General features: G+C 34.1%; 1 protein-coding gene across 2 annotated transcripts in view; it reads left to right on the top strand.

Moving 5' to 3' along the window:
• Window positions 1–16067, top strand: part of LOC111048142 (ribosomal protein S6 kinase 2 beta) — a 114703-nt gene extending 98636 nt beyond the window's left edge. Inside the window, exons 12-17 of one of the 2 annotated variants that reach the window (XM_039433587.1) lie at window positions 2304–2393; window positions 4214–4372; window positions 6137–6298; window positions 7486–7680; window positions 10811–10948; window positions 12442–16067. In XM_039433587.1, coding sequence (XP_039289521.1) covers window positions 2304–2393; window positions 4214–4372; window positions 6137–6298; window positions 7486–7680; window positions 10811–10948; window positions 12442–12570 — 873 coding nt within the window. In that variant the 3' untranslated portion in view covers window positions 12571–16067. The remainder of the gene's footprint in view (window positions 1–2303; window positions 2394–4213; window positions 4373–6136; window positions 6299–7485; window positions 7681–10810; window positions 10949–12441) is intronic. The other variant, XM_039433588.1, reaches the window with a different exon arrangement.
• The last annotated feature ends 965 nt before the right edge of the window (window positions 16068–17032 follow it).

Here is a 17032-nt window from a genome sequence, read left to right as displayed (position 1 = left end):
ATTACTGTTTAAGTATTAAATTAGTGTTCAATGACTTAATTTGACCGTGATGATGATTCAACAGATGAAATATCCATGATATCCTTATTAGCTCTATCTGAGACGAATCAAGTGACTAGATGAGCAGTTGTACATATGTAGCCTACATAGAGTGCACATTTGAACTCATTTGGCTATTTTATAAACTTTTGTGTAATCAGACTTCCTCACCAGCAATTACTCTTCTTCTATACTTTCCTGAAGTCTGTCGTCAACAATCAATGTACTGTATGACGTTTATTTGCAAGAACCTTATTTCTACAAAAAATTTTATTTAAATTTGGGAGAGATATAGTACAAGGAGTATCCTCAGTTTATCTCTCCCGATAGTTTTCCTTTGTAAGAATTGTAAATAAATATAAAAATACTCTTCCAGAAATTAATTTGTTGAAGAATGTGGAAGCTACACTGTATAATCCATAATTCAAAGAATCTCAAGTGATATGATCTATATGAAATCGTATGTGTAAACTTTGGGTAACCGTCCACTGGAACTGTATTCAACCGATCCGGTCGGACAAATCTGACGGCCGTTAATTCGGACGAATATGGTCGTCCATTGGAACCGTTTACGTCAGTCTAGTTCATTAGTTGGCTGAACTATTGAATATTGAATTAACTACTATCATAGCCACCAAAATTTTTCATAAACAATGATTATATTACCCTTCTAGTCGTGACCCCGGGTCCCAGGGACCCGGGAAATTTTTGTTTTAGTTATAATTTTGCTTCCGTTTGCTTTACTGTCTATTGTGACCCATGTAAATTCAAGTCAGTAGACACTTAAACTTGATGTAGAGTGTTAGTGCTTTGTGACTTGTTATTTTCTTAAAATGACGTTTCTGGGTCCCAGGGACCCAAGGGTCACGATTAATGTAACTTTCTCGTTGTTTTTAAATGCACATTTTTATGCAATAGTGATTGGATTCAAGCAGTCAATATGTTTATTTTGAACAGAGACTTCGAAGAATGTACAAATTGACTTCTAGATCTCTATTTCAATGACATTAGTGAGGCTAAAAATAAATTCATAGTTCAAGATAAGAATACTGACCCTGAGTGGGATGATAGTGAGACCAATGAACTTCAGGTGATATTAAACCTCCCCTGAAAGTAAACTTTATGAGACCTTATATATTTTTAATATTTCTAGTAGTGTTTCATGTAGGTTTTAGGATTTAAAATAGTATTCATCACTATAATTTCGTAAGTCTTGCAAAGATTGTGCAACATGAAATTGAGGGTAGGGTAAAAACTACCCTAAGAGTAAACTATGACCTTCCAATTTTTTCCCATCTTTCTAGTAGTGTTGCATGTAAGATGCATAGTATTCATCACTATATTTTTTTTGTTTACTTTATATAAAATAATAACCAAACGTTACTTTCCACTACCCTAAAAAAGCAAGTTTTCACAAATTAATTTTTATAATCATGATAAAGATCGATTTCTACTTTACCCAAGTGCTCAATGCGTTCATCAATAACCCTTGGACATATTAGAATCATAGAATAACATTATATTTTGAAACATTTTAAAATATTCAATATGAAAAAAGCGGGTCCCTGGGACCCAGAGTCAGAACTAACGTCAGAAAAAAATAGGGTCACGACTAGAAGGTTAAGATTTTGAAAATTGAATAAACAAATATCCACTAAATTAGTTATTCATTACAATAATCTTACCTTCAGATCCTATTTGGTCAGTAATCTTTGTCTACAGATTCCATTGAACATCAAGACGATGATATCTTTTATCTCGCATATCCCACAATGGAACATGCTCTTGAACCAAACCTATCAACTTTTCATTGTCCATAGTTAACACTTTATAAAACAGAACTAGTTCAAAAACAAAAACAGACAAGACTGTGAAACAATTTTAAGGTTAGGATGGTGTTGTCTCAGCTCGACTTCGGCCTGATAGAGCCGGAAAATCCCATTCAATTCGGATCAAAACTTGATCGGCCAGCGACATCGGCTTGATTGCTCGGACGTATGAACCTGTTGCAATGGACGAGCATCTATAGTATCTATAGCAATGGACGAGTTTCTTTGTTGGGGGATCGTTCGGACGAGTTCGGTATAGTTTTCGGCCTATGCTAGTTCAGACGAACTCGGTTCCAGTGGATGGAAACGTCATGGTACTGATAATTATCTTTAGAAAGTCCATACCGAAAATCACGATCATTGAAAGTTTGATATTCTTTTCCAGTTCTCATAATTGATTTACCGAATTAATATTTCGGTTTCTTATGTTTTCAGGTAATAGATAAATCGAAAAGAGATTGTCAGGAAGAAGTCGATATTCTCCTACGATATGGTCATCACAGTAATATTGTTACGCTTAGAGACGTGAGTATCTATTTTTTCTATTTTCCCTTAATTATTTATCATTTTAATTTCTCAAATTGAAGTGGTATTTTATTTAATTCGAAAAACAAACTCTATTGGTTTCACAAGGAGGACCTACAGCTTTAGGTGGGTTCCGAAGCACTCGGTAGCGATTTTTAAAACTTATATATGATATTTTGTCCCCTTTCAACGAGAGTAGCAGGTGCTTGAATCTTAACTTATCTAAGCGATAGTTTATCATTGCGACTATAGACAACACAGCAGAACATGAGTATGAAGATATATAGTTCTGTAATTAAAATACTCAGGTCCAGTTGCACAAAAGTCTGTTTAATTTTAACCGTGATTAATTGCCACGAAAACCAATTAGAGACGATTTTTTTCAAAAAGGTCTTCTCTGATTAGTGAATCTTCTGCGATTAAAATTCAACGTGTTTTAATATGAATTCTTCGCACTCTGTTAAATTTTTAGGTATTTACATCCAGAGCAACTTGAAATGGAAATCTCATATAGACTATACTGTCTCTAAAGTTACCAGAGGTGTCTTTATGTTGAAAAAAATTAAGAGAAATAGTATCAGTTAAAATATTATTGAATGTATATTATGGATATGTCTATTTATTTATTGGATATTGTTGCCTATTTATTTATTCATTCGTGGATACAATTACAAATCATATAAATATGATTGGAAAAGAATAACATGCACTGCCCAATACTATTCTATCCCCAAATTTTGATAACATGTTCAAGAAATAGGTTATGTTCTCACTGCTAAAAATTCAAAGATGTCAATTCACATTTGTTATAATGTGGGCAAATTGCAGCTACTCCTTGAACCTTTTTCTATTACAAAAGAGAGCAGTTAGAACTTTTGCAATGAACCACCTCTCTCTCTCATTGCAAGCCTTTATTCATAAGACTGGGAATTATGAGTTTGCCATGTATTTTCATATACCAATGCTTGTTGTTTTGAAGTCTAATTTGAATTTATTTTCTAGTCTCAATAATGTCCACTCTCATTACACACGGAATCGATTAAACATCCGAAATGAATTTCATTATTATAGATCAGGTCATACTAGTTTTAAGACCTGGGCTATCAGATTTTATAACAACCTACCATTAAGATATAAGAGGACTACCAGAGAAAAAATATAAACAGAAAATTAAGAAGTTCCTATTGAAGAAATGTTTTTATAGTTTAGAACAGTATTTTAGAATTAGGTCGGACAGCATACAATGATGTGATACTTCTTTATGTTTAGTTTTAAGTTGTATGATTTTGATGTATATTGACAGTGCCTGTACAATATTTTATGTAATGTGTCTTGGGCAATAAATTCAATTTGAATAACAGGCTTTTGTGCAACCGGACATCGATGAAGTGAATTGATTACAGTATATGTTCAATTCTCCCAATAATGGAAATGCTCTACAACTATAATAATAAATGTTCTACAAATGTTATTAAGCATGTATTGCTTTATTCGCTCAATTCAAATTCATTCATTGCATGAAATAAATACACAATTGAAATACATCACACTTAGTAAAATATTTCAAAAGAATCAACATGTACAGTTAGAAGTTGTAGTCAATCACACTTGAACAATATAAGTATTTATCTCTTTTCAGTATAGAGCTACTTGTAATATAAATAGAAAGAAAAATAAAAAATCTCAGTACCCTTTTTGAATAATTCAAGAATATTTTCTTTCTATTTAATATAAGTATTGTACAGTGTAAACATAATAATCATTTTATAAACTGTGAAGAGAGAACAAAAACATGCAATTTATGATTGTTTATTTTGTAGGTTTACGAAGACGACCGTCATGTGTACCTAGTTATGGAACTAATGCGAGGTGGCGAACTGTTGGATAGGATACTAAGTCATAAGTTATTTTCCGAGAAAGAGGCCAGTGCTATTATGCACACTGTAGTAGGCACTGTTTGTTACCTACACCAGCATGGGGTGAGTATTATAATTATTTACTTTCTGTGCGATTGAAAATAATTAAGAAATTCATTTGTTCAATCCTCAATGAAAGGAATGACATGAATTTGAAAAATAAGATAATTATTATTGAACAAAAATCCAAATTAAATGCTGTAAATCACCCCGAAGGCTTCTGCCACTGCAAATATTGACAACAGGGTAAACAGCTTGATGGAAGTTCTATTTTTAATATATTATACATTAAAAAAGTATACATTTGAAAAAATGCAATATTTCAGTAACTCCCATTTGAAAAATAAGTTCCTTAAGGACCATAGATCCGACACATACAATGTGATTTTCAATAGACTGATTTTCATACACTTGACTTTCAATAGTGGAAAAAAGGCCTTAATGATGAAACCGTATCCTCTGGCGATTCTCTAAAAACTCCTCTAACGATTTTGATAAAAACCACACAGTATATAGTAATTTGAAGGCTTAATGATGGAGTTGTATATCCTCGATTCTGGCGATTCTCTTAAAAACTTCTCCAACGATTTTGATTGAACCCACACAGTATAAATAGTCATTTGAAGGCTCTATAATTGCTACTAACCGCATGTCTTTCAATATTGCATGAGCTCCGCCCCATCACCATGAATTTTGAGGGATTTTCAAGTATTAATTCCCTTTAATCTGTCACCATTGGTGGAATGGGAAGCATTGATAAAGTATGCTGTCATATTTTTCAAATTCTATAGAAATGAGATGATTTTGTACAAATATGAATAGGTAATTTGTATTTCTATATCAAAAGAACAATATGTTATGTACTTATGTACCATCTATTGACTATATCATAATAAATATCGGGGAACCGAGCTTCGCTCTAGAGTGTAAAAGCATACAAAATTTGTAACGAAAGATTGAATTTATAGTTTATATTTATTTATTCGTACAATTATTTTTACAGTTATATGAGGAGGCACAACAGGCTTATGCCCAAAACTGTCCCTTTTCAAGTTTATAATACAGTTCAAATCAAAATCTAGGTCAAGCTACTATCACTCATCAAAATAACAATTTATTCACACTTCAAAAAAACAATCATCAATTACAAATAGATATACTATGAATTCAATTTAGAATGATATACTATGTTTGATACAATATTTGTTTATATTATACGTACTATTCTACACAAACTGCATATAGTTACTATTTTGGACTTTCTGAAGTAAACATGTTTTCTAAAAAAAAAAATAGAAATAAACAAAAAAAGTCTTGCTGGATTATTTTTCTCGTGAGATCAGCTGAGGAATAACCCACACATGCACTCGCTCACTCACTTCCATTACGGTATCGACAGACGACAAAATTTTCAGCTGTTTTTATAAGGACGTATTTATCCATTTAATGTCCTTCAGCGAGTTATCCCAGGGTTGAGACCTAGTGCAATCGAATTTTCATATCATGAACCTACTTTGTTCCAAATTTCGAGAGAATCGTTAGACCCGTTTTCGAGATCCGGTCACATACAGATATATAAACATAATTATAAAAATATAAACACAAATTACTCGTTTAATAGTATAGGATATAGGATACTTGGCTGGCTCAGGTCTGGTGTCACAGTTTTCAGGTCGCAGCTGATCAATTTCATGGCCTCTGACATGATTTAATGATTGCTTTTTAGGCAGCCGGGACCGTCCATCCGAAAAACGTTATTGATTGATTATCTATTTAATTATCTATTGTCTGATTGTACTTAATGTTTTTCATGGTTTTTTGTGGTAGGTGGTGCACAGAGACCTGAAGCCGTCAAACCTGTTGTACGCGACGGAGGAGGGGGGAGCAGATGCACTGCGCCTGTGCGACTTTGGATTCGCCAAGCAGCTGAGAGCTGAGAATGGTCTGCTCATGACTCCTTGCTACACTGCCAACTTTGTCGCGCCTGAGGTAGAGTTCAATTGATGAACCTCTGTTTTACAAAGTTATGGTTTATGTCGCTTTCTCTAAAATCTCCAAAGTTGGTTTAACTATAACTATTAAACCAGTTTGATCATCGTTCAATTGCATTTATTATAACGTGTTTCAATTGAGTCAGCTGATGGTTTAAACTAGAATTGTGGTCAATTTTTTGGAGAAAGCAACCCTTAATCTGATTCAAATCCTGAAATTCAAATTTCTTTTAGAAAGGTAGTCATTAGGGCGAGGCCACACAGGCATTTTTTCAGGCGTTTTTCAGACGAGTCGACAGGGCAGGAAGCTCTCCGATTGGCTGATTATCAGCTGATTCCCGAACGCCAATCTAATCACCCAATCGGAATTTCAGAGCTTCCTGCCCTGTTGACTAGTTTGAAAAACACCTGAAAAACGATCGTGTAGCCTCGCCCTTATTGTGAGCGAGATTCATAATATTCTATGATATGTCCTTTTTTCATATCATCTCTGAACTCTGAAACTGATATATCATATCGAATCAAAAATTAAATGAAAATTCAAATAAAGTGAGTAAATAAGCTGCGTTTACACCAAAGTTATTAACAAAATGTTTATTTCTCCGTCCTTATAGATTCTATTAGATTGAATATAACTTATCATATACATTATGATCATTTATGTATGATAAGTTATGTTCAATCTAATAAATTTATAAGGACGGAAAAATAAACATTTTCTTAATAACTTTGGTGTAAACGCAGCTTTAGATGGAAAGTTTCTTGAAGTGTAATGACTCTTTCAGAATTCTAGTACGTGTTAAGACTATTATAAAAGATAAATGAATTATGTTTTCACATGGAAATTAAAGAGTAATTGCATTTGTTCAAATCCTAATAAATAAATAATAATATTATTATCAATCGAAGAACCAAAGTTTGATTTTTCCAAATCTGATACTGTTTTTTGGTGAGATATGATGATATTCATCCATAATGAAACACTAAAATATTGTCTAAAAATATCACGAATTTTTTAAAAAGTTACAAACATATTTCAACACCCTATGACACCATAGTGTTGAAACATGTATGTAACTTTCCAATAATTTCGTGATATTATTAGACAATGTTCTTGTGTCATTTAAATATTTTCGAATAATAATTGATAATACTTTGATTAGATTTGATGGTATTTTGTTGTAGGTTCTAAAGCGACAGGGCTACGACGCGGCTTGCGACATCTGGTCGCTTGGCGTGCTGCTCTACACACTCCTAGCAGGTCGCACACCATTTGCCAACGGACCGGCTGAGTCGCCCACGCAGATATTGCGTCGCATCGGTCACAGTCAGCTTGACCTTGAGTCCGGCAACTGGGGCAACGTCTCCTTCGAAGCCAAGGTCAGCTGTCATGCATTCGTTCATTCATGCATTATTCATTCATTCGTTTGTTCATTCATTTATTAAATTATTCGTTCATTTTACTCTTTTCAACTTAACAATCACGCCGCTTCGGACCACTCAACAGAAAATTTCAAGTGGGAAGGATTGAGCATGAAAATCTCTACAATTGATGTTCAGTAACATTTTCACCTAAAAATGGTAATAAGCTCAAAATTCGAGAAAATGTGATTATCCAATTTCAAACTGTTGGCAACTGTTGATTCTATCAAATCATTCACTATGAAGAGATAGCAGACCTCGTGTGTCTCCAGCGTTATAGTTCTGTCACCAGCTGGCTCAAATCTTAGAAAAGTAGACTTGAGATGCGCGTATACACTAGCGTCAGATGATTAATTTTCATAACGGCAAGGGAAGTTGTGTGAGTGCGCCACACCAGATTTTTATTGGTGTAGAGGTGGTGAGTAGTCCTGCCTGTGCTGACGTCACCAGAATGCATTATGGCTTTGTTTACGGAGGTAGTGATTGGACACAGTCAGCTTGACCTTGAGTCTGGCAACTGGGGCAACGTCTCCTTCGAAGCCAAGGTCAGCTGTCATGCATCTGTTCGTTCGTTCATTCATTAATTTGTTCGTTCGACCGTTCATTCATTAATTTGTTCCTTCGTTCGTTTTGTTCGTTCATTCTTCCATTTACTCATTTCAACCCAACAATTATGGGAAAAAGAAGAAACAAGTGGCGTCACTCCTTGAACGTCTCAGCCCGATTAGACAACTTCAGTATGTCAAATTTACAGTTCATGAGCTCTTGTTGCTCACAGATGTTCAGTGGATACTACAGTATCATTGACCAAAGCGGAGCTGAGGTCTTAGTTTCGACTCGATCGGCTTTTGTCTGTCTGTTTGTTTGTTTGTACCGCAGTTACAGTCGCAGTTATTGTCCGATTTGGATGAAATTTGGTATACAAGTTCTTTGAAACAAGGCGCAGAGACCTAAGCGTAACGATTTTTGATAAGACCTCCGGTTTTAATATAAATTGAATATAAATTGTGCCGCTCTAAAATGTGCTGTATTGAATGAATGGTATCGTTGAATGCTATCGATAGAGGACAAGAGTTGTCAGCGGTAAACCTTGAAACGTCTGAGCCGCTTCAAATCATACTGTATTTATTAATTGAAGAAAACTTCTCACTTGATTGCACCATTTCTTCCCTTTTCAACACGATATTTCCCTGTTTCACAGATGAATAGTTTCCAGACCTACCGAACCGGCCGGAGACATCACAGCTTAGTTATTTATCTCTGGTTTTCGTTTTAGTATGAGATCGGAAACCGACTTGTGAGCATAAACATTCTGCATAGGCATAACAAGCCGCCATAACATTGAATCCACTTTTCATGAAAAACATTATTAGCAACCTCCTGTCATTGTCACTAACAAACCCATCTTATTTAGAATAAGACGATTCATCGTCTAAATTGCCTACTGCATATTCCATTTTTCTATCAGTTGACCGATTTCTTATAATTGATTGTAAGAAAAGTTGTAATATTGTAAATATGGGGACAATATGAAGGTACCTCCTTGAGAGACATTTATAAGTCCGGTGTCCCTGGAAACAATGTATTTAGCACTTTCAATGGCGAAAATAATAGATGACATGGATAAATCTTCACAATATACTGTACTTTCTTAATGGCCCTTCTCATTAGTTTGAAAGTTGTGGGCTATTCATGAGCGAGGTCTACTGTTCGCAGAACTACTAGTTTATATTAAATTACAAACAACTGAAACACTACCTAATTGTTGTCTTATAGTTTGAAAAGATTGGGATGTGACCTAGTTTTCCGTAATTTTTATTTATTTTAATTGTTTACAATGAGCTCTTAGTTTCTTTTTCTATTGACATGTTTATCATACCTAGTTGTTCAAATTCATTGCCGGCGCACTAGTTGTTCTTTGCCGGTTGTGGCATACTGTAATTGAGAATATTTATTTTATTAATTTGTATATGAATTTTATGGCAAATAAATGAATCTGAATTTGAAAAAAATTATATTGAATTGGAGCATATTGCTATTTGAAAGCAAAAACCTGATCCCTAACTAGTGTGCAACAGTGTAGCTATAGTGAGGTCCACGTTATAATGGTAGTGGATAAAGATAGAAGAATAGCGATGCCGATTCTCTGCATTAATAAATTATATTTCTAAACTGTCAAAAACATAATTGGTATCGTTGTGGACCTAGAAAAGGATAGTACCACCGGCTTTGTCGAATGATTGACAAGGATAGCAAAACCATAGTTGATCAAATACTGTCATTATAACGTGGACCTCACTATATCTGTGTATCATCCTGCAACGAAAACTTGATGCCGTGAAACTTTACTAACTGAATGGTTCAACTGATTTGTTTCAGTAGAATTATCTCAAGAAATGGTCGAAATAGGTACTTTTGATGAATTGAGAACTTGACGAAGAACTGAGACCCCCTCTCGATGAAACATTAACTCTATATCTATAGTGTGGTCCACGTTATAAATACTGTCATTATAACGTGGACCTAACTATATCTGTGTATCATCCTGCAACGAAAACTTGATGCCGTGAAACTTTACTAACTGAATGGTTCAACTGATTTGTTTCAGTAGAATTATCTCAAGAAATGGTCAAAATAGGTACTTTTGATGAATTGAGAACTTGACGAACAACTGAGACCTCCTCTCGATGGAACATTAACTCTATATCTATAGTGTGATCCACGTTATAAAGTCAAGTTCTAATAAAGTAAATAAGTAAAACAACTTTATAACATGTGAACTTCACTATAGATATATATATGTTCATTTTATTCATTTATTACATTCCACAATCACAATATCAAATTAATGATTGGGAGAGAATCAACAGGATAAACCCAAAACTGTTTCTCTACCTAATTTTGATAAAAATTGTCCAAATGAGGTTATTTAAACTTTTTTTATAAAGATAAAAAAAAGTTGATTACCTCTCTGATATCCACGGGGTTGTGTTGTGTGTTTTGATTACTATACATCACATTTAACAAATTTTTGGTAAGATTTGAACGAGCTGATTTTTGATGAAGTGTTGATGCTTTGTTGTGACAGGAGTTGGTGAGAAAGATGCTTCACATAGACCCCCACAGGAGGCCAACCGCCGCCCAGGTGCTGCAGCACTCGTGGCTTGTGCACAGGCACAATTTGTCCACGCATCGGCTGCAACTGCAGGAAGCCAGTGTTATCAAAGTCAGTGCAATTTATTATAATTATTGCGAGATTCGCTACAGCATTGGTTGAATGTAAAGCAATCATATTATTTATGAGAAATGCAGATAGTTTGAAGTGAATCTTACTTTAGTTATCATTGTTCAAGTCTTCAGTCAAACTGTTTCAAATGGTTCGTTGGAGTGAGTGATAACGCGCCGGTCTAATAATCAAGAGAACCCGAGTTCGAATCTCGACCGGGGCAAAAGTTTTTGACCACAGCACAATCACATACTTAACAGAGCGTCTACCGCGCATGTGCGGAACTGCGATCGCAGCGCTGCAGCGGATATAAACTGAAACGGAACTTACTTTCTGGATGTGCTATCGTAGATGTGACCACCCCGTCTTTCGGAGGAGACGATAAGCCGTCGGTCCCGACTACCTAAAAAGTAGTCGTCATCTCTCATCATCATCCCTCTCACTCATTACCCACGCACAAGCCTAAGAGCTTATGTAGGCATCACCCTTAGTATTGGGGGAGTCCGATGGTAGCAAGCATTCAAAAGGCACACCAGTGTTTAATGTTAAGTCGGGCCTAGGCCACAAACTCAACTTCTGTCGTATTTTATTATTAAATAGTTTGACAATTTCAGACTCATAAGTTGACTCTTAGCAGAAGAGGACTCCTTTTAGCTAATTGTAGGTAATTCACAAAAACTGATAGGGATGCTGTCCATGCTATTCAAATATATGTTTATTTCTATAAACCTATGGTTTTTAAAAAGTAAAGTAGTTTGTACATCAGCAGGCCTATTCGATTCCAGAAAGTGAATTTGATTTTACATGACCCAAGTTACTGCTTAACTCAAATATTGATTGTAAAACCTCTTTAAAATGCTAGAGATGCTACTCATGTTGGTAAAATTGTATTCAATTTTTGGCTAACCATTTTTAGTTGCTAGAGAGTGAAGTAGTATTGGAAATTTGTCTAAAATGGAGTTTTGGGTCAAATGAGGATGTTGAAATATTCTCATTGAATAACATGTTTTTAATAGAAAGCCTGGTTTTGTTGGCAACTCTAAGGGCCAGACCACATTAAGCGTTTTTCAAGCTTTTTCTCAGGTGTTTTCAGCCGATCGGAGAGCTTCCTGCCCTATCGACTCTAAAACCGCTGTCTGAAAACGCCTGAAAAACGCTTAATATGGTCTGGTAATAAGTTTTGGCTAAGCTTAAACGTAATGCCCATATTATTTTAATAGGGTTGTTTTCTAGAGTAATTTAGAATTCTGTTCCAGAGAGTAGAATTAGACAATGTACCGGTTGCACGAAAGCCGGTTAAATTTTAACCGTAATTAATATTACGAGAACCAATCAGAGAAGCCGTCTTTTCTAAGAGGCCTTCTCTGATTGGTTCTCGTTAAATTAATCACGGTTAAAATTCAACCGGCTTTTGTGCAACCGGGTCTATGGCTCTAAGAGCAGAGTTGGAAAAGAGTTTTTTTTTTTAATTGGGAAAATTGTTTGTTGTACAGGGCGCAATATCAGCGACGTATCGAGCAGTAAGCCAATCGCCGCGTGCGCCCAACCTGGGCCCAGTTGTGATGAGTGAGCTGGCTCGACGCAGGCGCAAGTCGCGCCCAAAAAGCTCCACTGAAGTCTGAGTCAGAATCCCGCCTAGCGCCACGCTACTAACTGTCACCTGACCACGCCCTGTGCCAACTTACTATTAGAAAGAAGACTGGCAACGTCGCAAAAGACTGTCGGTTCACTGGCCATTGCAAAACTATTGTCAGTAAAAATTGGCAATGTCGCAGAAGACTTTTGGTTTGCTGGAATTGTTGCAAAAAGATTGTCGATAAAAACTGGCAACGTCGCAGAAGGCTGTTGGCTCGCTGGCAACTTTGCAAACGACTGTCGGTCAAAACTGGCAACGTCGCAAAAAGATTGTCGTTCACCTGGCATCGTTGCAAAAAGATTGTCAGTCAACTGGCAACGTCGCAAAAATATTGTCGGTCAAAACTGGCAACGTTGTAAAAGATTGTCGGTTCACTGGCCACGTTGCAAAAAAAATCACCAGTCAATTGGCAACGCCGCAAAAACCCTGCCTATTCACTGGCTAAAACATTGTCAGTCTAAACTGGCAACGTTGCCGAAATATTATCACCTGGCAACGTCGCAAAAGACTGTCTATCTACTGGCAACGTTGCAAAAAGACTATCCATTAACTGGCAACCTTGCAAACCAGTCAACTGGCAACGCTGTCTTGAATCAATCACTATTGTTGATGTCTTCAGCCGCTTCAACCAACGGTAAAAGTTATTGGTTTTCATAAAATCGATGACTGTAATTTTTCTAACAGTTTGCACGGTTAAATCATGTGTGCAAACTCTTTTACTTGAATGTCTATCCAGTTGTTAGTATGTTATAGATGAACAAAGATGTATTAGCTTCTTACTAGTTGACGTTGTATGCTGTTATCAACAACTATTTGATGTTTTCAGATATTTTTTGTTAAGTGTGTGTGTACTTTGTGGAGAATTAGATCAAATCATTTATTGCTAGAATATATATTAGAAATGTTACAAAAACATCAATGAACCAAATGTACATCCATAAAACCAATTTCAAAAAGCGAACCAAATGTACATCCATAAAACCAATTTCAAAAAGCATATTATAACACGTGAACTAAAATCAAATTGTCAAAATTCTTCAATTGGATAATAGAAATTTCTCATGAGAATTTTTTTTCAAATTTGTCTTGTCCTGATTTGTCTTAATCCTTCAAAAGAAAACCCAGTTCTCACAAACAAAATAATACTATGAACACCTATCAAAAAATTCTTCCAATTCTATTTTTATCAAACACTTTCAACATTTGAAACAAAAAATTAATATATTTTTTCAGCATTCAAATTATACCAGTGTTGATTCACTTACTGTATTATCATTCCAACTTTTTTCAAATATTTTTGAAAAGTAGTTTTTCTCCATTTAGTACACACACTAACTATATCGATAAGTATGTATTATCAGAGCTCATTACTGTATGATCTCTTTGTAAAATTCGCTTACTAGAAGTTAATGTTTTCATACGAAGATTACGTATATTTTAATAAAGGTTATTTTTAAATTACATAGATTTTGCTGTAAATAAATTCATTTGTCTTGAACTGTATCATATGTGTATATCATACGTTGTTTAGAAATAATATTATTGTTGATGTGAATACAGTATACATTATAATCATTGAACATTTCTTAAAATTAACGTAATTTTTATTAGATTAAGTATTGCAAACTGAATGTGATTAGTGTGTATTGTCGTATTTTACGATTGATCTTTAGATTTTTAAATAATACCATCACAGAGAACAGTAGAGAATAAATATGTATTTTCATTGAAGAAATTTATATATAGATCGTTGTACAATAATACCTCCATGTGTCTATTTTTATCTGATTTCCGGATTTATGTGGTTAAGTTTTTCAATCAATTATCTTCAATAATTCAAGAGAAGATGAATAGAGTGATTTAGCTGTATAAATTACTGGGTCTTGAATCAACAATTAAGTTGAATATATTCCATGAATTCCCTAGAAAGATTATTGAAAGTTTGTTCGAATTCCCTATGATGAGAATTCCCTAGTTGAGAATTATATTAAATGATTTAATGAGAACGTATTTACATAGAGTAGATATTTATTTCACGTTCATATTTTTCATAAACATTTCTCTCCCAGTGGATAAATTTTACTATTTTACTCTGTTAACATCTATGATAAATTATTTCTATGGAGGAGCTATAAACGCTTAAAATCTAACTAATAAATTTAAAAAAATGTAAATTACAATAAATTATATCGGTCTTAGCCTAAGCGTAAACACCATTGTGTTATCGAAAGGATAACTTTTCACAATATTCATTGTTGTATTTTATGTATTTAATTCATTCATTATTCATTCTCTTTACATCTTTGTATATTAAACTATTGGCGTGAATCAAATAAAGTACTAGCTTAATTCGAATGTGCCATATATAATGATCGAGCTCTTTGTGAATAGTATACTTGGAGATATGTTGTTCACTTTGTTATCCTTTCAAGGTCTGTATGTACGTATTTTAGAAGGATGGTTATTTTCCTCTGGCCCGGTTGCACAAAAGCCGGTTACATTTTAACCGTGATTAATTTCACTAGAACCAATCAGAGAAGCCGTCTTTTCAATAAAGCCTTCTCTGATTAGTTCTCGTGCAATTAATCACGGTTAAAATTTAACCGGCTTTTGTGCAACCGACACTCTCTTTGATCTAACGTGAATTATTTTTTAATCACTATTCCAATAAATTAGTTGAATCTAGGAAAAATATGAAATAAATTCTAAACTTTCAGATTAAGAAAGAATATTTTATTGATGCATAAACTATTATCTGCTTGTGTAGTTTTTCGTAAAATCTAAACTAATCTTGGTGTTATTTGCTTTGTTAAGAATTTGAAATTTTTACAAAATCGAATTTTGCCTTCCATAAGGTGAATGAACTTGATTGCTGTTATCAACTATTGGTGTAAATTGGATGTTGTTGGTCTTAAAGCTGAAATTGTGTTATTGTTTCAATAATTTAGCATAATGTTACTACGCACTTTATGCTTCCGCTTATTCTTCAGATTGGCTTGTGCTGATTAAGAATGACCTTGAATTACTTGATAATAATATTAAAATCAAAGACAAATAGTTCTCATTATTTTAAGTCTAAAATCATTAATATAAAATACCACATCTCTCAACTCTAAACTATTATTGTTTGAACTTTGATCCAAAATAAATCACGATTCCTTGGCTTTTTTTGAAAATGCCAACAAGGCAAGCTTTGATTAGAATTATGCCGTTAACAATTTTTAGAAATTATAGATTGTTATAAATTTCCTAAATTGCGTTACTTGTCTTCCAAAAAATCTCATTCACAATGAAGGCTTGTATTTTATCTAAAAATATATCAACGGTATTTGATCTATTGTATTTTTATCAAAAAGTCGACTCTTCTTCTCATAATAATGTTGATATATCGATACTGTTATAAAGTTTATTTGTTGTAACTTAGTGATAATGAATTTATGTACTAGAGACTAGTCATAAATATAATATATTTTCTTATCAAAAGTGAAGTATTTCTAATTGTGCTGTTATATCACCATTCTTCATCATATTCTTGAACATGATAGATATCAAGGAATGATACCTCAATTACTACCAAATGCTGATAAAGTTGGATCTTGGTCAGCAGAATGATTTTATTTTAATTAGTAAAATAGTTTGAATAGGGTAATGAAATATCCAGTTATGATATGGGTGTCGTTTTTAATTATTATAAAAATCTTTTGAATATTCTCAGTGGATAACTCGCTCTGTATATATTATAGCACGATACTTGTTAGATCAAACTTTATCCGTAGCCCGAATATATACAAAATCTGGGAGATTTGAATTTTTCATGAAATCCATGAATCATGGACTTTTTCAAAAGTGGTCAAGAATTAAAATCGCTCGAACTCTTCGGGATGATAGTACTTAACAATAGCAACAATAATATGTCATCAAATTGGCGAAATTCAGTCCTATTCTTGAGTTATAAGCATTATTGAAAATGAGTGATTTTTCTGATTTGTGACTGGAGGGAAGATTTTATGTTTCAGTAGATAACTCTATATTGTAGCGAAACGTCTCATATTATAGCAAACCACTTGTTAGATCAACCTCTATCCATAGCCAAAAAATTGATGAAAACCATGGACCATCGTGAAACACACTGAAACTGAAAGTATCGCAGATTTGGCAGAAATTTGCACCATAGATTGATGAAGCTCGACCTGAGAAATGTTGAAGCCAAATTTGGCACCCCCAGCTACTATACAGGATGAGTTATGAAGATGCAAACGTCAAATTCTAAATAGGTCATATCTCCTGAACGGTGAGCAATTTTGGAAATCTGATACCAGATCTGTGTTTCTCGTATCAAAGACAATATAATCACGAAGTTTGGGTGATTTTTCTTTTTCACAAATCAATGACAAAATCCATGGACAAACAACCATCGTACAAACAGTGAGAGAAAGAAGTATCTCGGA

The sequence above is a fragment of the Nilaparvata lugens genome, chromosome 7, assembly GCF_014356525.2.
Source record: "Nilaparvata lugens isolate BPH chromosome 7, ASM1435652v1, whole genome shotgun sequence".
In the NCBI taxonomy this organism is placed as follows: Eukaryota; Metazoa; Arthropoda; class Insecta; order Hemiptera; family Delphacidae; genus Nilaparvata; species Nilaparvata lugens.
The sequence above is the reverse complement of the archived record's forward strand: the minus strand, read 5'-3'. Positions and strand labels throughout refer to the sequence as shown.